This window comes from Perna viridis, chromosome 11 (genome assembly GCF_037379345.1).
Source record: "Perna viridis isolate PV_CMFRI_1.1 ecotype Kerala chromosome 11, ASM3737934v1, whole genome shotgun sequence".
NCBI lineage: Eukaryota > Metazoa > Mollusca > Bivalvia > Mytilida > Mytilidae > Perna > Perna viridis.
The window spans coordinates 35,859,109-35,877,380 of record NC_142455.1 but is presented as its reverse complement, the minus strand read 5'-3'; the positions used below and the strand labels follow the sequence as shown (position 1 = coordinate 35,877,380).

The window sequence follows — 18,272 nt, the reverse complement described above, 5'->3', positions numbered from 1 at the left end:
TTTCTTATCCCCCTTAAAAACATTTTTTTTTAAATGTGATACCCCCTCTATTAAACATGCGTATGGAGTTCATATAACAACTCCTACATTATGCCAGATCTTACCGAAACTACGCAGTTTTTGTATCGCGATAGAATTCTAATAAATAAACTTCTGGAACAGGGTTGTGTTGCTACAAGATTGAAGTCATCCTTATAAAAGTTTTATGTTGTGGCCGTCGTCATGAAATCGTGGATCGCTACGGTGTATCCATCTGCACCATGAAAACTGATTTGTTCAACGTGTCATGGTTTTCCTTTCCTCTTTCGTCTACCCCGGACTTGACTTTTTATGAGCGACTCGGCGAGTTTCTAGAAAAGCAGAGGACGCTTACCCTAATGGCGCACCTGGTCCATGCTCCAAGTTTTTAGTGGAGTCATAGTTGCTCATTTGCTTTTGTTAAGTTGTATATTTGATTTTGACAAAATTTCATGTTCTTTGTACGTCTGTTTTCCATGTCTGGTCTTTGTCCCTGGATAACATTCTTCTTATTACCGTTATAACCGTAGTTCCCTTCACTACTCTTTGAAGCAAAAGCAGTTGAGATGTTAAAGAATTCTTACAATAAAAAAATCAAGTCTTCAATTCCAAAACTTGATACTTTGGAAAAGTCTTATCAAAATCAAGCAGAATCAGACACAGCTCTTGAAATTCAAGATATTGGTAAGGAAATTGAATCGTCAGCAGATAAGTCGGACCAATTTGATTTACTAACTGTAAATGTTTTAGGTCCTGATGGTTATGTTGATGTGTGAACTTGATTTTACCAGAGATCATGCATGTGACAATGAAATAAAATGTTTAATGGTGGTAAAATATGTTTTAATTTGACTGGTGTAATGCTCTGCTTAACTAAAAATTTGGACCCCCTTGAAATCCATGTGCAAAAAAATGACCCCCCCCCCTCTTTGAAGTTATAATAAAACTGAACCCCCTTTTCCACTTACAGAAAAAAAAATGACCCCCTGGATATATGTACTTGCTTTGTTTAAATTTTCAAATAAATGTCTACGGTTTAAATATTATTTGTAAATTATTATATAAAGGATGCCGAATCTAGAGGTTTAACCTTAAAAAAACAAAGCTGTTATGCACGTGGCTAATTACAATATTCGTTAAGTTTCGGCTAAGTTTACAGCCAATGAAATGAACATCTCGTTAGCGAGAACACAGCGTTACTTTATATATTTATCGGGCATTTTTAAAGAACCCAAAGCTTTTCCGAGAGAAAATAATCGCCGTTTTCTTGCAGCATATTTCTCTGTTTCCTTCCCCTTTCCTTATGATATCCCCTGGTAAACGTTCAAACAAACGTATTTTACACATTTTGTACTTGTCGTTTGTTTTCTGAAGTAGACACAGACTATCTGCAATCATGGGGAAGGGTTTCAATAATTATATGACAAAGAAGTTTTTCCATCCATCTAGTAAAGAAAACATTAAAAGGGTATGTATGTAATCAGAGACTGAATTTAAGGAAATACTTGTTAAGAAATTTACCTCATTTTAATTTTAAAGAAGATATCGGCAAAAATCATTTTCAGCTCGGGGAAGTTGAGCTCGGGCTCGGGATACCCGAAATACCGACTGCAACCTATATGACATAAAGAATTCCACTAGCAAATTTTCAGCAAGTGGAAATAATGTCTGCTAGCAAAATTTAATTTCAACTTGCATGGCTTTGGTGTATCGAATTCATTTTTTTTTCTCGAAACAGGTGTCGCTGATGTTGTCTTGCGTCTTTTGAGGATAGATGTTGTTGCCTCATAGACGCTGTCGCATGTTGGTTTGGAACAAATAAAGACTCGATGAAGGATCAAAGAACTTTTAAATTAAATGAATTAAAATAGTTAATTATAAATGATTAAAACAGAAAGTAAATGACTGCAATAGAAATTTTAACAATTAACAAAATAATGACTTTATTTCGTAGACCCATAAATATGTTTTCATTATAATTTAAAAAGAAATGTTTTTCTCCATCAATTTTGTTGCATATTTGACCAAGATGTTCTTCTCTAGAAATATTTTTGTATCTTAAAATTTCTAATGGAAGATAACATGTGTTAATATTTTTATTCATATTATTTCATTTTTGTCTAGTCAGGTATTTTGCAATTATTTATTTCATTTACAACAGTATTACATTTGTATGTATCAGTTAATATATTTTTTGGAAAAAATCACAATACAGGTACAATACTAGATTTTGGAATATTTTTTTATACCAGTATTGTACACAAAACTGGTATACTAGTATTGCGATCGCCAAGTACAGGAGACCCTTCTTTTATTTTTATTATCCAATAGTTCTGCTTTCGGGAAAGGTTCAATTCATTTGTGTTCTCCTTTCATTTCAAATTAGCATACATGTGGTGTCCTTACAATCTTTGAAGTGTATTACAGCTTACAAGGATGGTTGTCAGGGGGCAAAAAGTTAGTGGCTTTACCAATTTCTTTTCTCCAATCAATGACATTTCTCCTGAAGAAATGTTGATAATGTAAATACATTACAATACCTGAAACTTAAAACCATACAAATTAAATTAATACCTAATTTTGGTTTAACTGTGAAATATTGTTGGTACAATTTTGTAAAAAGGAACCAATCCAAAAGTGAACATTTGCGACTTCTATAGTGACATACTTAATTAGTTTTTTACATTTGTAATTTTTTGTGCCTTGGATTTAGAAATTCATGGGAAAGTCAAATAAAATAAGCATTAAGGGAAAAAGTAATGAATTAAAAAAAGAATTGCATACAATGCAATTAGCATAACAAATTTATTTTTTTCGGAAAAATTTTGCTTCTGAAAGTTATGTCTAAAAAGTAAAATAGTGGCCATGGCGTGAATTTATGGGATCCAAAAAGTTGCAAAAAGATTTTTTATGCATTTTACTGTCCATAGCCATACACAAAAAATCAGACAGTTCAAACAACATTTTAGTTGATTTTTTGGCAATTTTATGGATCTAACTCACAAGCTCAAGCACTTGTATTTTGAATGTAAATAGTCAAAGGGAAAAAGAGTCGCAGAGAAATTTACGGGTAAAAAAGTAACAGGAAAAAAGTCTCAGAAAAAAAACCAAGGAAATAAAGTCAGAGTTTATACATATGTTAAGTTTTTATGGAAAACCTCGGCTGTAAATGATAAAAATTTGTATTCATTACTGAAATTAAATAATTTTACATCATATCATATTGGTTACACATGTATATTGTTGTATGAAGAATTGCAGCTTTAATTTTTTAACAAACAATCAAATGAAAAAACCCAACTTATTTCATGATATATGAAATTTGAAAACAGAACAGTTTAAAAATTTACAGTTTTTTTTTTGGTTTTTTTTAATTCAAGGTAGCCATTTACTTTCAGTGACTTTATTATGACTATTTTCTGTTTACCGTTTTTTCAAGTGGTGTAATTTTTCATGTTGTAATTGTACATAAATGGGTTTAAATACATACTGACTTGCATAATGCTTTGTTGAAAATATTTTAGCATAAGGCAGGGACTTTATATTACACTAATACACACTCCCTGTATTAGATAATAATAATGATAATAAAAAATATGAAAATTAACTATAAATATATAATAAATAGAAATGGAAATAATAATTAAAATATGATACTGTGAAAAATCCAACAATTCATATAAAAGCAAAAACATTTTAAAGAGACAAAACGTAAACTTTGATTAGTTTATCATCAGAAATTGCACTCTTTAACTTAGGTAGATTTTAGATCAAGTTATCTCCCTTTCCTGAGATGGGATACCTAAAATACCCATTTTGAAACACATTTTCTTCGATACTTGAGAGCAAAATTTCTATCTCATTAAACTGAATATTTCAATTAATTCATATTGTACTCATAGACATTTCTTTTAAAAATCTAAGAAAACCTCATTTTAAAGAAGATATCGGCAAAAATAATTTTCAGCTCGGGGAAGTTGAGCTTGGGCTCGAGATACCTGAAATAATGACTCCCCATATAGGTAAAGTCCAGATATAACCCAAAAACCTTAAATTTAGCAAGTGTAAATTTCGGTACTTGCTAAATTTAGGGAGATTTCTAAATTTAGTTAGTGGAAAAAATTCTGAAATTTAATCTCTGTGTAATGTAGCTCAGCTCAGTGTGCTCAAGTAATCAAAAATTGGAGGTATAAAATTTACTTGTGAAGAGTAAAAAAAATGATGTATATGTAGTGTTTAGCCTTGAAGAAAGTTTCTCAAGTGCCTTTAGGGGACAGATCTTTCTGTACTCAAATAACATTTAACTTTGCTGATAAAGTAAGACTATGTCATGTGGCAGGACGGCCTACCTGCGATGTAGTAGGTAGTGAGATTTAAATAGCCAGTTCATTGTCTCTGCTAAAGGATTAATTCTTAAGCCGAATCAGTTTGTTGCTGGCTTGTCACCGAGCGGTCTAGAGTTTGATCCTCGGTGGGGAAGTTATAATTTTGTGAGTTAGGTCATGCTTCCCTGTTACAGTTGTATACTGCTGAGGTCTTGACCAACAGCAACATGCTGTGTGTTTGCACTAAAAGTCTGCAACCATTTTGTGCACTGCATGCAAGTGTGTATATTTAGATTTTAGAATGATTAATATCAGCAATGTACAACAAAGATAAAGTGTAGTTTACTATACAGCCTATTAAATATTGTTAAAGTTCTGTACATGTAAAATAATATAACTGTATATGTTGTCAAATCAATTTACGAACAGGTATGGATGGCTCAACAGAAAACTGAATTTGAAAAGAAAAAGCAGGATGATTTGTTAAATCAGTACCAAAAAGAACAGGAAATGTACCAGAACAGGTAAGAACTGATCTTGAGATGGCTGATTTACATAGAATTTATTATAAGTACTGCTATTACATTAGAAATGTGTTGTTACTTGGCCATCAATTGTATTTTTTTGTGAAACTGAATTAAGCATGAGAAAGAAAGAAAATACATTAGAACTGAAAAATACTAGAATATTTGGTTTTACTACCAAAGTTTAATATAGCCATAAACAGTTTTTAAATTAACGCAAGAACAATGTTTGTTAACTTCTCCTGAATATTTGAATTCATATAATCTCAGAAATTAAGGTGCTACTGGTAGTTCTGTTAATATGCTTTCCCAAAGTACGTGACTTGTTTTAAGTACCTGAATTGTAGTAGAACCAAGTGTATTTCAGTAGTATAATGTTGTTGGTGAAAGGAAAAGGGTTCCATCATTGAATTTATGTACAAGTATTTACCAAATCAAACTAAGTGTGTGTGTGTGTGTGATAACATGAAGGAAGATCAGTGTGTGTGTGATAACACGAAGGAAGATCAGTGTGTGTGTGTGTGTGTGTGTGTGTGTGTGTGTGTGTGTGTGTGTGATAACACGAAGGAAGATCAATGTGTATGTGTGTGTGTGTGATAACATGAAGGAAGATCAGTGTGTGTGTGTGTGTGTGTGTGTGTAATAATATGAAGGATGATTAGTGTATGTGTGTGAAAACATGAAGGAAGATCAGTGTGTGTGTGTGTGTGATAACATGAAGGAAGATCATTGTTTCTTTAGTTTCTTTTTAGTTAGATGATTTGTTCTAATAATTTAATTTCAATTATAAAGGGTTTATAAGGAGATGAGAAAGGTAAGTTAGGACAGAGTTTAATGACTTGACTATAAGGAGATGAGAAAGGTAAGTTAGGACAGAGTTTAATGACTTGACTAATGACTTGAATCATTTTATTTTCAAGGGCGCTATTAGGAGATGAGAAAGCCAAGTTAGGACTGAGTTTTATGTATGATGCTCCACCTGGTCTTAAAAAGAAGGAAGAGGTATAGTTTTTGATAACTGTGATTATAAATAGAAAAAAGAACTTTTTTATAACAGTAAAGTTGTGGAGTTGTGAAGGGTATAATGTTTTTGACTTGTCTTTCCATCAGTTGTACCATCTGTCTGACCATCCTTCAGTTCTCTTTTTGTCATTGCAACTCCTCTCAAACTATTGAACTTAATTTCAGAAAACTTGGCATGTACATGTAGTAAGAAGACAATACATGTATTACCAGGAAACTTTTGATTGTGATAAAGAGTTCAGTAAAAAATCTTGACAGTAACTAAAGGTAAAAATGCTTTGGAAGGAATGTTTCTGTGGAAATTTTTTTTTATCTTGAATATTTTTCCTCAGATCCTTGAAACATGTATCTGCAGACTATTTATAGATCAATATTCACTACTGTTCTGTATTTAATTGGATTTAGTATATGTGATTCATTTTTATATGATACTATGTTGTATATGTACAGTGAAACTTCTCCAAAGTGGCCACCTCTGCGACAACAAAAAATGGCTGGTTTTGTGAAAAATAGCAATGCATTCTAAGAGCTGTTTCCATTAATGTGTTCTATTACCCTACTCCTTTTCAGTTTGTTGGTTGAAACACATCCTCCCAAATCAGGGTTTTGAGTCCACCCTCACTCCCTCAAACCCCTAACATCACTCATTCATATTTAGCAAAAATGATAACTAGATTCTGTTTGGAGTCTTTACTGAAAAAAATGATGTTATGTGTAGCCATTTTGTAAGTTATATCGTAGAGTTTCTATAACGAGTGATTTTATTGGATTTTGGATCCGGGTTGAATTTAAGTAACTCACTAGATGGCACGTAACGATACCCGCTAAATATGAATAAGTGAAATCAGGGGTTTGAGGGAGTGAGGGTGGACTCAAAACCCTGACTTGGGAGGAAGGTCGAAACATGTTTAATACCAATTCAAAACTTTTGTCCTTTTATTTCATTTCAAAGCTTGCATCATTTGTAGATGATTTGATTTTACTGCCAACAAAATAATGTTCACGGTTTTGAAAGAATGTGTATTAAAGATCAAATGATGGTAATTAATATCAACGAAGTCTAATAATTTCAACCCTATGTTGTTTTAACTTGGGTACAGGTCACATTAATTGACAGTTAAAAGATTGTAAAGATCATACTATTAAATGACCCAGGTTGCCTGACGTGTGTACACACCAATTAACAGCCAACCAGCGACAAAATGTAATGTCTGGATTAATATTTGTTGTTTAAACAAGTGTCCCCTTCAATTATCATCTGTCTACTGATGAAATGCAAACCGGTCAGTAAATGAATTATTAATTACGGAATATTACATAGTCATTTACAGTTTTGTTGACACATTTGTTACAGGTGAACAAAAACAGGGCAGACAGAATTGAGAGGTTGTTTTTATTTGAAATATTAACTAAAACTGTGAAAAACCGACTGATGTACGGTTTTAGGGGGTGGCCAGTCTATTGAAAACACACAGGTTTTAAGGTATACAGGCCGGTTTGAAGGAAAGACCGGTTTTCTGAGGGTCCGGTTTGGAGAAGTTTCACTGTATATCAATACAAATGTATTTTCAAATCAAATAAAGGTACAAAAATGTAATATTTCACTGACTAAAATACAATTTTGAATCATGATGTTTCCCTTTCTGTGCCCATTCTCCATCTACCTGTGGCATTTATGATTAAGGGTGTTTAGAAACAACATATGTATAATTATGAGTCTTTATAACAAACAGGATATGTAGTAATCTGAGGCTGAATATTAAAAACAATGATAATTTGTGGTTAGAACCTTATTCTATTGCAATTACAATAATACGAATAAATGTTCGTGTTTTCAAATATTTGATTCACTGGCATATTTTTGGCTAATTTTTATTAAGGGTGGTACTTGCCGTTGTGTTTGTTTTAACATCAACACATTATTTTCCATATTTCGTCGTCTAGGAAAAAGAGACTGAACAAGAAGTAAAATTTGAATGGCAGAGGAAATACAATGCTCCCAGAGAACAGTAAGTTTATCATATAGCAAAAAAAAAAAAAACTTTAAAATTAACTTTTCAGCTGTTGAAGATCTATTGAATAATATTTATTACTGTCAAATACAAGTAGATGACTTACAAAATTTAAGAAAATCAATGAAGATAGGTAGTCCTGTGAACTGGTTTCCTGCTTCTTTATTATCACCCTGAAAAGTAATTTGTGAGTATCTCAGACATCATTCCAAGCTGTAGTTGTCTTTATTCACATGTCTCTTCGTTTTTTGTGTTCAGTGGTATTCAGAATTTATGTTATTTTTGGCAGAATTTCATGTAGTGAAAATCAGTTAGATAGTATGGGGAATGTTAGTCAGTCACATTAAATGTGGGGAGACTATTTTCATAACACTTCTCAGCAACTACTGATTACAGCCTCTTGATATTTGGGATACAGCACCAGGAACAGGTCCCATATCTTGTGATTTGATTTCAGGCCTGTTGGACATCTACATCCTTTTTAATGAAGTTCAACCATTTCTGTCTTTGACCTAATTTTGATTTATATGATGGAATATTAGTTATGTTTAATATTAATTATTCAAATTCTGTATTGTAGATATGCCAAAAATGATGATGAGATTCGTGATCAGCCCTTTGGTATAGAGGTTCGTAATGTAAGATGTCTCAAGTGTAGAAAATGGGGTCACGTCAATACTGACAAGATCTGTCCGCTGTTCAATAAAGATCTTGCTGCAGAACCTCCACAGCGTAAGTATTAAAATCACGAGGTAATGGAACAACTACACAGTGGATTACTCTTAATCGTATAAAAACTCAAAAGAACTAAACGTTTCCCGTCTTTGCCATGTAAAAAAAATTGTATGTGCGTAACATAAGGTCAAAAAATGAGAAAATTCCTCTTAATTGCAAAAATATTTTTCAAAATTTACCCAAAAATGTACCTAAATGGGTATTTAAAACATAAATACATTGTAAGGGAAATACCCCAGTTTTCTTAAGAAATTTGTTTTTACAGCAGTATTTTCTCTTTCTTTTGACTAGACACTTAAGCAAGAATCTAATTAGATATAAAGGAAAGAATATACCCCACTTAAACATTGAAAATATCAGATGTTTACCCTTGAAATGACATTTCTGTTAATTGCATATTTTTTTCAGACAAATAGGTTATGCAGTTAACAGGAATCCACTGTATTAATTTGAAACATTTTTAAATCAATTGTCTTATGAAGACATTATCAAATTCTTAACATTTTTAATCTATATATGCTGGAAACTTTTCTACTGCAGTCCATAATGGCAAATGTAATAGATTCTACATACATTTGAACTTGTATGAACCATACAAGTGTTTAAATTCGGTCAGGAATTATTTTTAATGAGACCATAAATACAAATAAAAAGGTAAAAATCTCTACAGCGTATAAACTTAACACTAGGAACTTAGCCCATGTGGACTGGAAAGATATATTTGTAGTACATAAATTTTAATTATTTAGAATTTGTTCATCCTATCTACATGTATTTCTATATTTCTTAAAAATAATTAATGACACCATGTCGTAGGATGACATAATTAAAGACATTATTTATATATTAATAAAATATAAAATGGTTTGACCTTGAGGTCATTGTCCTGTTTCTATTTTTAGCTACTTCTAGTGCTGCTAGTTTATTAGAGGGAATGAAGGAGGAGGGGTTGACACTGAAAAACACCATACTGGGTAGAATGGATCCATCAGCTGTACATCAGGTATAAAACATGAAGGCATCATAATTTACACAGTGGCAAGTTTGGTCATGATTTGACCTAATAAAAAGATTTTTAGTTTCCTCCCAAATTAAAATTTTCTCTTGATCATATTGAGCACAATCCACTTGTTCCTTATCTGTATTTCTTTTCATTGTTTTTCTTATAAGAACATATTTGTTGGAAACTCTATGGTAAGTTATAACTATGATTGATTAAGGTTACGGGCAATATATTGGAAAGCATGATACATTGTAGATTTTTCACCTTTATGTGACACTGGTTATTTATTCATATGAATAGTATGATTGGTTGCAGTAGTTGTCCTGTTTGGAATGAAGCTCAAAGTTAACCAAATAAGAGTTGATTTTCTACTTAGTTACTAAATGGATCCCAGACTTGAATATCAATTTGCACTTTTTGCCTTAACTATATAGACGTATCATTGTATTTTTGTAGAAACTTTTGGGAAGCGGTGATGAAGATGACCCTGAGGTGCAATTCCTGAAGTCTCTGTCAGCTAAACAGAAGAAAAAACTACTCAAGTATGTCAAAACATTATACATTACAGTGTTCTAGAAGTCACACAGCAAGCAAAAATCTGCTCAAGGAATGTCATCGTAAACTTTTGGAATTATATGGCTACATTTAGATGAAAACCTTGAAATGGCTATAGAAAAGTAAATCTGCACATTGCCATGGAAACTACAATTGTGTCGACAATCCTGGAACACTGCACTTAGATGTTAAATATAAAAAAAAAATTGTAACGAATTTTAGAGATGAGAAATAAGAATTATTGGGAAGACAGCTAACAATTTAAAATTAATAACTATTTTAGGAAGTGTGCTTATTGTAATACATTAATATACTGACCACTAGTGATGTGATACTGAACTGATTTTTCTATGAGTAATTAATAGTGGAAAATCAAAATGTTAATTCAAGAGCTCATAGATAAATTCTGTTTAACAGTTGTACAATTTTGGTGTTTTATTGAAAGTGTTGAGTTTTGATTCACTTTTAAACTTTTGACAAGCATTATACCCTTTAGATGTATTCCAAAATATCTGAAATACTTATGTGTAAGTTTTTGTAAGAATCAGGCCAAAAAGGGAAAAAAATAGAAACATGTATGTCAGAAACCCACCAATTTGACAAAATAATTTCACTCAAGGATGCTTTCTTCCTTTGAAAAAAGACATTATTTGGTCTCTGTGTAAATGCATTTGCTGAGTGATCAAATATCTCTCAATAGAATTTTTTTTTTAAATTAGGTTTTGAGTTATCTACACTTGAAACGTTCATTTTCAGTGCATTTCAATGAAATTATAACTCAATTTACTAAAGTGGGAAATGTTGTCCTTTTTTCTTTGATTCTGATGGTGCAAATAGTTGAATTAAATGATTCTTACAGCTACTAATCCTTTAAACACTGCCATGCTGCTTCCTTGTAATCCTTTAAACACTGCCATGCTGCTTCTTTGTAATCCTTTAAACACTGCCATGCTGCTTCTTTGTAATCCTTTAAACACTGCCATGCTGCTTCTTTGTAATCCTTTAAACACTGCCATGCTGCTTCCTTGTAATCCTTTAAACACTGCCATGCTGCTTCCTTGTAATCCTTTAAACACTGCCATGCTGCTTCCTTGTAATCCTTTAAACACTGCCATGCTGCTTCCTTGTAATCATATTCTTTAAAATTGAGTGTCAGGTTTGTTGAAAGCAACAATATCCTAGTAGAAAAGCATTACAGGTATTGACTGATTTTACAACTTTTTTGTTAATACATCTACTGAACCCAATTATAGAAAGTAAATGTCAGGTTATTTGGACATCTGAATTCAGTACAATTAGTGTTAAAGAAGCCAAGGTAAAACTGTTTTTAAATGGGAATTGAGATTGAAATTTTAATGTCTCAATTTTGTTTTGTTCTAACAGGTATTCTTAATATCAGAATAGGGTTTTCCAAAATTATATGTCCAGTGGTCTGGTTGCTATTTTTTGCATAGTCACAGCATTCTACAGACACTGTGAAGTCAGCCTCATATCTTGACCTGTACTTAGAGATCGATGGTAAAGGAAAACTATTATTAAATAATCATCAAACATGATGACCTTTCATTCTGTATTGTCAACTTGCCTTTCATCTGTGGCAACATCCCTTCAGTATCTGCACATGGAGTTTTCATATCACAACTCGTATGTTATGCCAGAGCTTGCTGTAAATACCGACTTTTTGTATCATGCTAGACTTCTTACAATTAGGCTTCTGGAACAGGGTTATGTTGCTACAAGATTAAAGTCATCATTACAGAAGTTATAAGGTCTTCATCATGAACTCGTGGATTGTTACGGTGTATCCATATGCACCATGAAAACTGATTTGTTCAATATGTCATAGTTTTTCTTTCCTCTTTCGTCTACCCAAGACATGACTTTTTATGAGCAACTTGACAGGTGTTTCTAGAAAAGCAGAAGATGCTTACCCTACTGATGCACCTGGTCCATGCTCCCAGTTTTTAGTGGAGTCTGATTTTCTCACTTACTTTTGTTACTTTGTATGTATTATTTTGGTTATTTTGTGTTCTTTGTTGTGTTTGTCTGTTTTCCATGTCTGGTCTTTTCCCTGGATTACATTCTTTTGATTTCTGCTAGAATCTTGGTTCCCTTGATTACTCATTCTATTTTGAAAGTAATCCTCAATTATTTTTTGGTAGAAAACTGGACAAACTTCAAGGAGGAAAGAGTAAAAAGTCCAAAAAAGACAAGAAAAAGAGGAAGAAAAAGAAACATCGATCTTCATCCGTGTCATCAGGTTCGTAAAGTGTCATTTTGCCATATACACTAGTATTGGGAAATCATAATGTGTCAAGACCTTCTTTTTTAATGTCAAATTTAAAAATAACTTATTATTCCCCCTCCTAGTAGAGGGGTAAACTGTTTCCTCAAAATTTAAAAAGTAAACATATCCCCAGGCATGCAGATCTAAATATACATGGTAAGTGTAAAAGGTCAAATTAAGAGAAACGTAGAGCATCTTTGGTTTTCATTGAAGATGTATGTGGTGTAATCTTCACAAAACTACCAGTTTCTTTTATAGTATGCAATTTCTAAATGTTATGAGAAAAATGATAAGAAGTACATAAACACCAACATTTTTTCTTGCTTTTCAACTGGAATTTTCAACCATTGTTTTATCTGTTGTACAATGCTTACAATAGTATATATATCTCTTTTGTTTTTTTATAAGTTTTATAAAAAAGGTATAAAGATGTATACAGTTGAAACACTGGCTACTTCAAGGCATTGAAAAAACAATTCAAGTTGGATCTTTTATCTTAAAATGTCAACTATAAGGAGGGAATGTAAACATACAAATGTGCTATTACAAGTCATTTTACACAAAAGAAGTTGTTCAAACTAACACTTTCCACAAATTAAAAGCTCAAAATTTTGTGTGGACTTGTTGCTCTGAAAAATGGGAAGATCTATTTGTAAAATTGTTAATAATTTTTTTTTTACTTACTTTTGTAGATTCAGAAGATGAAGGGACAAGAAAAAAGAAAAAGAAAAGAAAGCAGCAAGATTCAGAATCTGATTCAGAAAGTGACAAGAAAAAGAGGAGAAGGGATAGTTATCATTCTGGTAATATTTAATACAATATTTAAAAATAGATTGGCCTCTGAAATCTAACATTTAATCAAGTAATAATTATCACAAAGTGTATAAAAATGTTCTGAAATAATTTTTCAGTTATGGTATCTATATGTAGTGTTTGTATCAACCACAAACTGAACTTACAATAACTGGAGTAAAACATCAGATTTTCATTGATGTTTGATGAGATGTAGTGTTTTTATCAACTGCAAAAAAAGTGGACTTATAGTCCAATCACCTTGTCATTGTTGTCATTGTTGGCATCCATTAATTTTCATTTTATACAAGAATTTGAATAAAACATATCTGATTTTCAATATTTGATGAGATGGAGGTAGCAAGGCATTCAAATCAAAGGCAGAGACCTTAAAGGGCCTTAAAGCAGAACTTTTTTTCTCCTTTTATTGAATTTCAAATTTTGTGCTATTTTGTGTCCAAACCAGTTATTTTGTGCATTATAATCTGTTAGTCAGTATGCTTTAGTGCGTTCAAAACTAATATTGTGTCCACACTTGCCCCAAGTGAACAGTTCAACATGCTGCAATCATTTCATGTTGTGCTTCATGAAGCTTTTTATTCCATGTGTCTTTGAGTTACAATGAAATAGCAAAAAAATATGAAACTGCATTTTAGGAATCTGTGATTTCATTCCTTGTATTGGCAAGCACATTTTTTGACAAATATTCAATTTATTTTTAAGGTTCATTGATTGAATTATTAAATCAGGTGGTGAATATTTTTTTGGTAATTAAGGGCAAGTATGTGATGATAGTTTTAATCAAAATGATTTGTCATTCTCTTTTAAGCACCTGTCATTGTGTAATTATGTTGTTTTAATTGATATCAATTATCTACAGAAATTAATGTCTGAGTAAAAGGAAATGTTTCTCAATCCATCCTAATGTACTCAGAAATTCTTATGATGCCATGAACTTTAATGAATTATTATGTATCATTTTCTGTTTAGATGAGAAAAACACGCATCATTCAAGTCCAGACAGAAAGAAGATGAAAGATAGAAAAATGGGTGTGTCTAAAAGGTATCAAGATGTCAGTAATAGTGATTCTGACACAGACTGTAGTTCTGATAAAGGTTATAAGTCTCACAATGGAAGAGCCTCAAATAATTCTAGAAACAGATCTTCAGAAAAACATATAAGGAGATCCCCTGTACACAGGAGATCTCATGAACAGAGACATTCTAAATCACAAAGAAGTAGGTCATGGGATAGAAAAAATATATCAAGGTCAAATGAGAGGACAAAATACAGGAAATCCAGGTCAAGGAGTGCTTCAGTAGAAAAATCAAGGAAAAGACGGAGATCAAGATCTTTTGAAAGGGACAGGTCAGATTCTAGAGACAGGGTCAGAAAATCTAAATCAGATTATTCCCATGCTTCTTCTCAAAGTAGGTCAAGAAGTCAATCCCCTATAAGGTCAAGGAGACCAAGAGAAAGGTCTAGGTCAAATGAGAGAAAGAGGTCAGATTACTACAGGTCATCTAGGAGTAGATCAATGTCAAGGGAAAGGTCAAACCACAGGCGTGGATCAATAAACACACCCCCAGTAAAGGGATGGTTACAATCAGCTGATATGACTCCAGGAATGAGGGAACGAGGGGCCAGAAGTTAGTTCATGTACTTATCATTTTTATCTACTTATAGATATTATTCTAATGTTCTTTGTAATTAATATAATTTACCATATTGGGTAATGTAATACTGAACAGACAATAAAAATCAACTTTCTACTTAGAGATTAACACATTATTACTGCTATACATCTGAATAGATTAATATGTATATTATTTAAAAAAAATAAGATGAATTGAAATGTATTAATGTCTGTTCTTAAATCAAGTATATTCATTCATCTTGAAATAAGATATTCAATATGAAGAAACTTTAAAGATTTTGATTTTATCTTATTAGTTATGTGGTTTCCTTCCTTTGTGTGTGTATGTTAAAGTAGATTTATAATTTGAAATTCAGCATCCATTTCGATAGTAGGATCATCAATAGTGTTCTGGGCTCACAAGAGAGTATCACAACAACGTGATATCAACCTCGGCATCAGGACCTCAGATGCTTTAATAGAATGGTATGGAACCAGGGGAATGAGATGGAATGGACTTCTACCTAAACTACATGAACTTGTAAGATGTAAACCTCCTCCTGATGTCTTAATGCTATATGTCGGGTCCAATGATGTCGGTTATGTCAGGCCAAAGGACTTTGTCAGGATGGTTAAAACAGACCTAGGTACTATCAAAAAAACTTGTCCTAACACAACAATCATTTATAATGAGATTTTGTCGAGGATCAATTGGCGAGGTGCTCCAAGTAACGAGGAGGGGGAGGAGGAGCGAATATATATCAATAAACTCCTCAGACCTGTCCTCGAGTCTGTTGGAGGATTCATGATACACCATCCCGACATCAGAAATGTCAACAGATCATTGTACCGTGACGATGGTGTCCACCTAAATGATACTGGCTATGATATATTTAACAGTAATATGAGTGATAATATTAGAAAGTTGCTGACTGATCTGTCAGGACATTAAACCTATCACTGCTGATATTTTACTGTGAGATCAGAGATACTCTTCTTAGAGAAAGATATATAATGTAGTTTTGGTGTGAAATTTTGTATAGCAGTATATGCTGATAAGCATTGCTGATTTGAACCATCCATTACTATTAAAGGGTTGTCAATCAGGGTTTATTGATAAGTGTAGATGTCAGAAATTTTATATCTTACATGTATCCTATTCAGTTTGGAACAACTTTTTATTTATTCATACAGTGTTACATTTGAAATTATTTTTATTCAAACCTTAAAGTGGTGTTGAATTTATGTTCATTAGAAAGTACATGTATTCCATTTATAACACAATTTTATGTGTTTTATTAGTTAAATGAAAAATGCATTTGTTATGTTACTACAGTTGTAATTTGTAAATTGTGAAATAAATTATTTTACCATAACAAGTTTTAAATCTGGATACAGCAGTACAGGGACTTGAATTCAGAGATGGTCCATAAAAGGTGCCTTTAGTTTTATATCATGGTAATCTAGAATCCATTCTTTCCATCATAAAGGACTTCTTTTCACTGTGTTGGCTTTTGACTTTAAATCTTATCTTGTTGTCAATCTTGAATTCTTAAGGAGATAGTTTGAGCCATTGTCTTATTATTCCCCCACTCAACGAGTGAGAAGTATATTGGAATCACCTTGTCTGTCCGTCTGAATTTTATCACAATTTTCTTGGTTCACAATGGATAAATTGATTTCAAAACTGGTGTGTAACTTCATTTGCATTGGGAATATGTTGTATGCAATTTTGGTTGCTATCTGATATCTACTTTAGGTTTCATAGGTCTTTGCCAATTTTCTCTATATTGAATGATGGAGTAAATTTTGTCTCAATAATTTGGCCTGTAATGGATGAATTGATTTCAAATTTGGTATTTGGGTTCATATAGAAGGGGCATAGGTTCTAAGTGTTCAATATCAACTTCCTTTACAGTGGGGGTATGCTTAGCATGATATCAGGCATTTTGGTTGCTGTCCAATATCAACTTTTAAGTTTCATAAGACTTTGCTATTTTCCATTGAATTGAATGATGGCTTGTAATGGATTGATTGATTGAAGGGGCATAGGTTGTATCCAATATCAACTTCTGTAAGAGTGAGGGTATGCCTGTCACAACATCAGGCATTTTGGTTGCTGTCCGATATCAACTTTCAGTTTCATAGGACTTTTCTATTTTTCATTGAATTGAATGATGGCTCGTAATGGATTGATTGATTGAAGAAGCATAGGCTGTATCAAGTATCAACTTCCTGTAGAGTGAGGGTATGCCTAGCATGATATTGAGCATTTTGGTTGCTGTTTGATATCAACTTTCAGTTTCATAGGACTTAGCCATGTTTTTATTGAATTCAATGTGAACTGGTGTCAACATCTGAATTTTAACTGGCACTAAAAATTCTGCAAGAAACCTGATTAAATTAAACCTGACTCCCAACTTCTGACCTAGATGGTCAAGAAAAACATAGAATAGAGAAACTTTCCAGTATTCCTTTGGTTCGAAATTACTCCAAATAAATTACTATGAGTTATTCTGACCTTTGTTAATTTTGTGTACACATGCAAAATTATTTTATTATTTTGTCAAAATAATGTGGATGCTTGAGTGTCTGAGCATACATGTAAACTACATCACTATTTGCTCATTCGTACTTGTCACTGGGAAGAAAGGTTTTTTTCCTTTAAAATTCGCTGTGTATATTAGTTTAACCCTATACTTAGGTTCCATTTTTGGTTTGTAACAAATGACCAAGTATAAGTAGGTGGATAGCCAGAACTATGCCCATCCCACTGTCATCATCTAGTTCGTATAATCAGAATCTTTTGATAAGTTTCACAGAGCAGAACTGAAACTTAGTACATACTCAACATTTATACACATACACTACGTGTTCATCATGAACTTATATCCATCTGCACCATGAGAACCAATTTGTACACCATGGCACCTTTCATCAACCCACAACATTTTACAAGAAACTCAGCAGGTGTTTCCATGAATGCAGAGGACACCTACTCAACTGTTGCATGCTCCTAGTTTTTAATGGAGTCAGGAGTTGCTCATTTACTGTCAATTCATTGTACTTGTTTCTTTTTGGTCATTTCATGTTCTTTGATGTATCTATTTCCCCTGTATAAACTAGATCTTTATTCTTGGAATATATGCTTTAGATTTCTGCTGTTACCTTGGTTCCCTGGATTACTTTTTCCTAAAGAAAAGAGTTTAAAGGTAGCTTGGTATATATTGTGTACCTTTCAGCAGCTATTTCTGGGACTACGCACAATATTTCTGAACACATTTGAGATACATGTACATGTATGTACCTTTTTACCTTTTGAGGATTCAACTTTTTGACTTTTAAGCTAAATCTCAACTCA

General features: G+C 32.4%; 1 protein-coding gene across 2 annotated transcripts; it reads left to right on the top strand.

Moving 5' to 3' along the window:
* The first annotated feature begins 1,301 nt into the window (after positions 1 to 1,301).
* Positions 1,302 to 16,290, top strand: LOC148603913 (uncharacterized). 2 transcript variants are annotated; one of them, XM_088552144.1, is made up of 11 exons: positions 1,302 to 1,486; positions 4,773 to 4,867; positions 5,788 to 5,869; positions 7,835 to 7,899; positions 8,483 to 8,634; positions 9,540 to 9,640; positions 10,097 to 10,182; positions 12,358 to 12,455; positions 13,175 to 13,285; positions 14,265 to 14,924; positions 15,289 to 16,003. In XM_088552144.1, the coding sequence occupies exons 1-11, from the start codon at positions 1,415 to 1,417 to the stop codon at positions 15,861 to 15,863; spliced, it is 2,097 nt and encodes a 698-aa protein (XP_088408270.1). In that variant the 5' UTR covers positions 1,302 to 1,414; the 3' UTR covers positions 15,864 to 16,003. The 2 variants fall into 2 exon arrangements, with proteins under 2 accessions (XP_088408270.1, XP_088408271.1); XM_088552145.1 differs by having other exon boundaries at positions 1,303 to 1,486; positions 14,265 to 14,934; positions 15,289 to 16,290.
* Positions 16,291 to 18,272: the final 1,982 nt, after the last annotated feature.

Excerpts from the sequence above, each read along its gene's own strand:
- LOC148603913 (XM_088552144.1), top strand. The coding sequence starts at position 1,415 with ATGGGGAAGGGTTTCAATAATTATATGACAAAGAAGTTTTTCCATCCA. Across the intron at positions 5,870-7,834 it reads GTCTTAAAAAGAAGGAAGAG|GAAAAAGAGACTGAACAAGA; the intron begins GTATAGTTTTTG and ends TTCGTCGTCTAG. Across the intron at positions 14,925-15,288 it reads GAGGGAACGAGGGGCCAGAA|CATCCATTTCGATAGTAGGA; the intron begins GTTAGTTCATGT and ends TTTGAAATTCAG.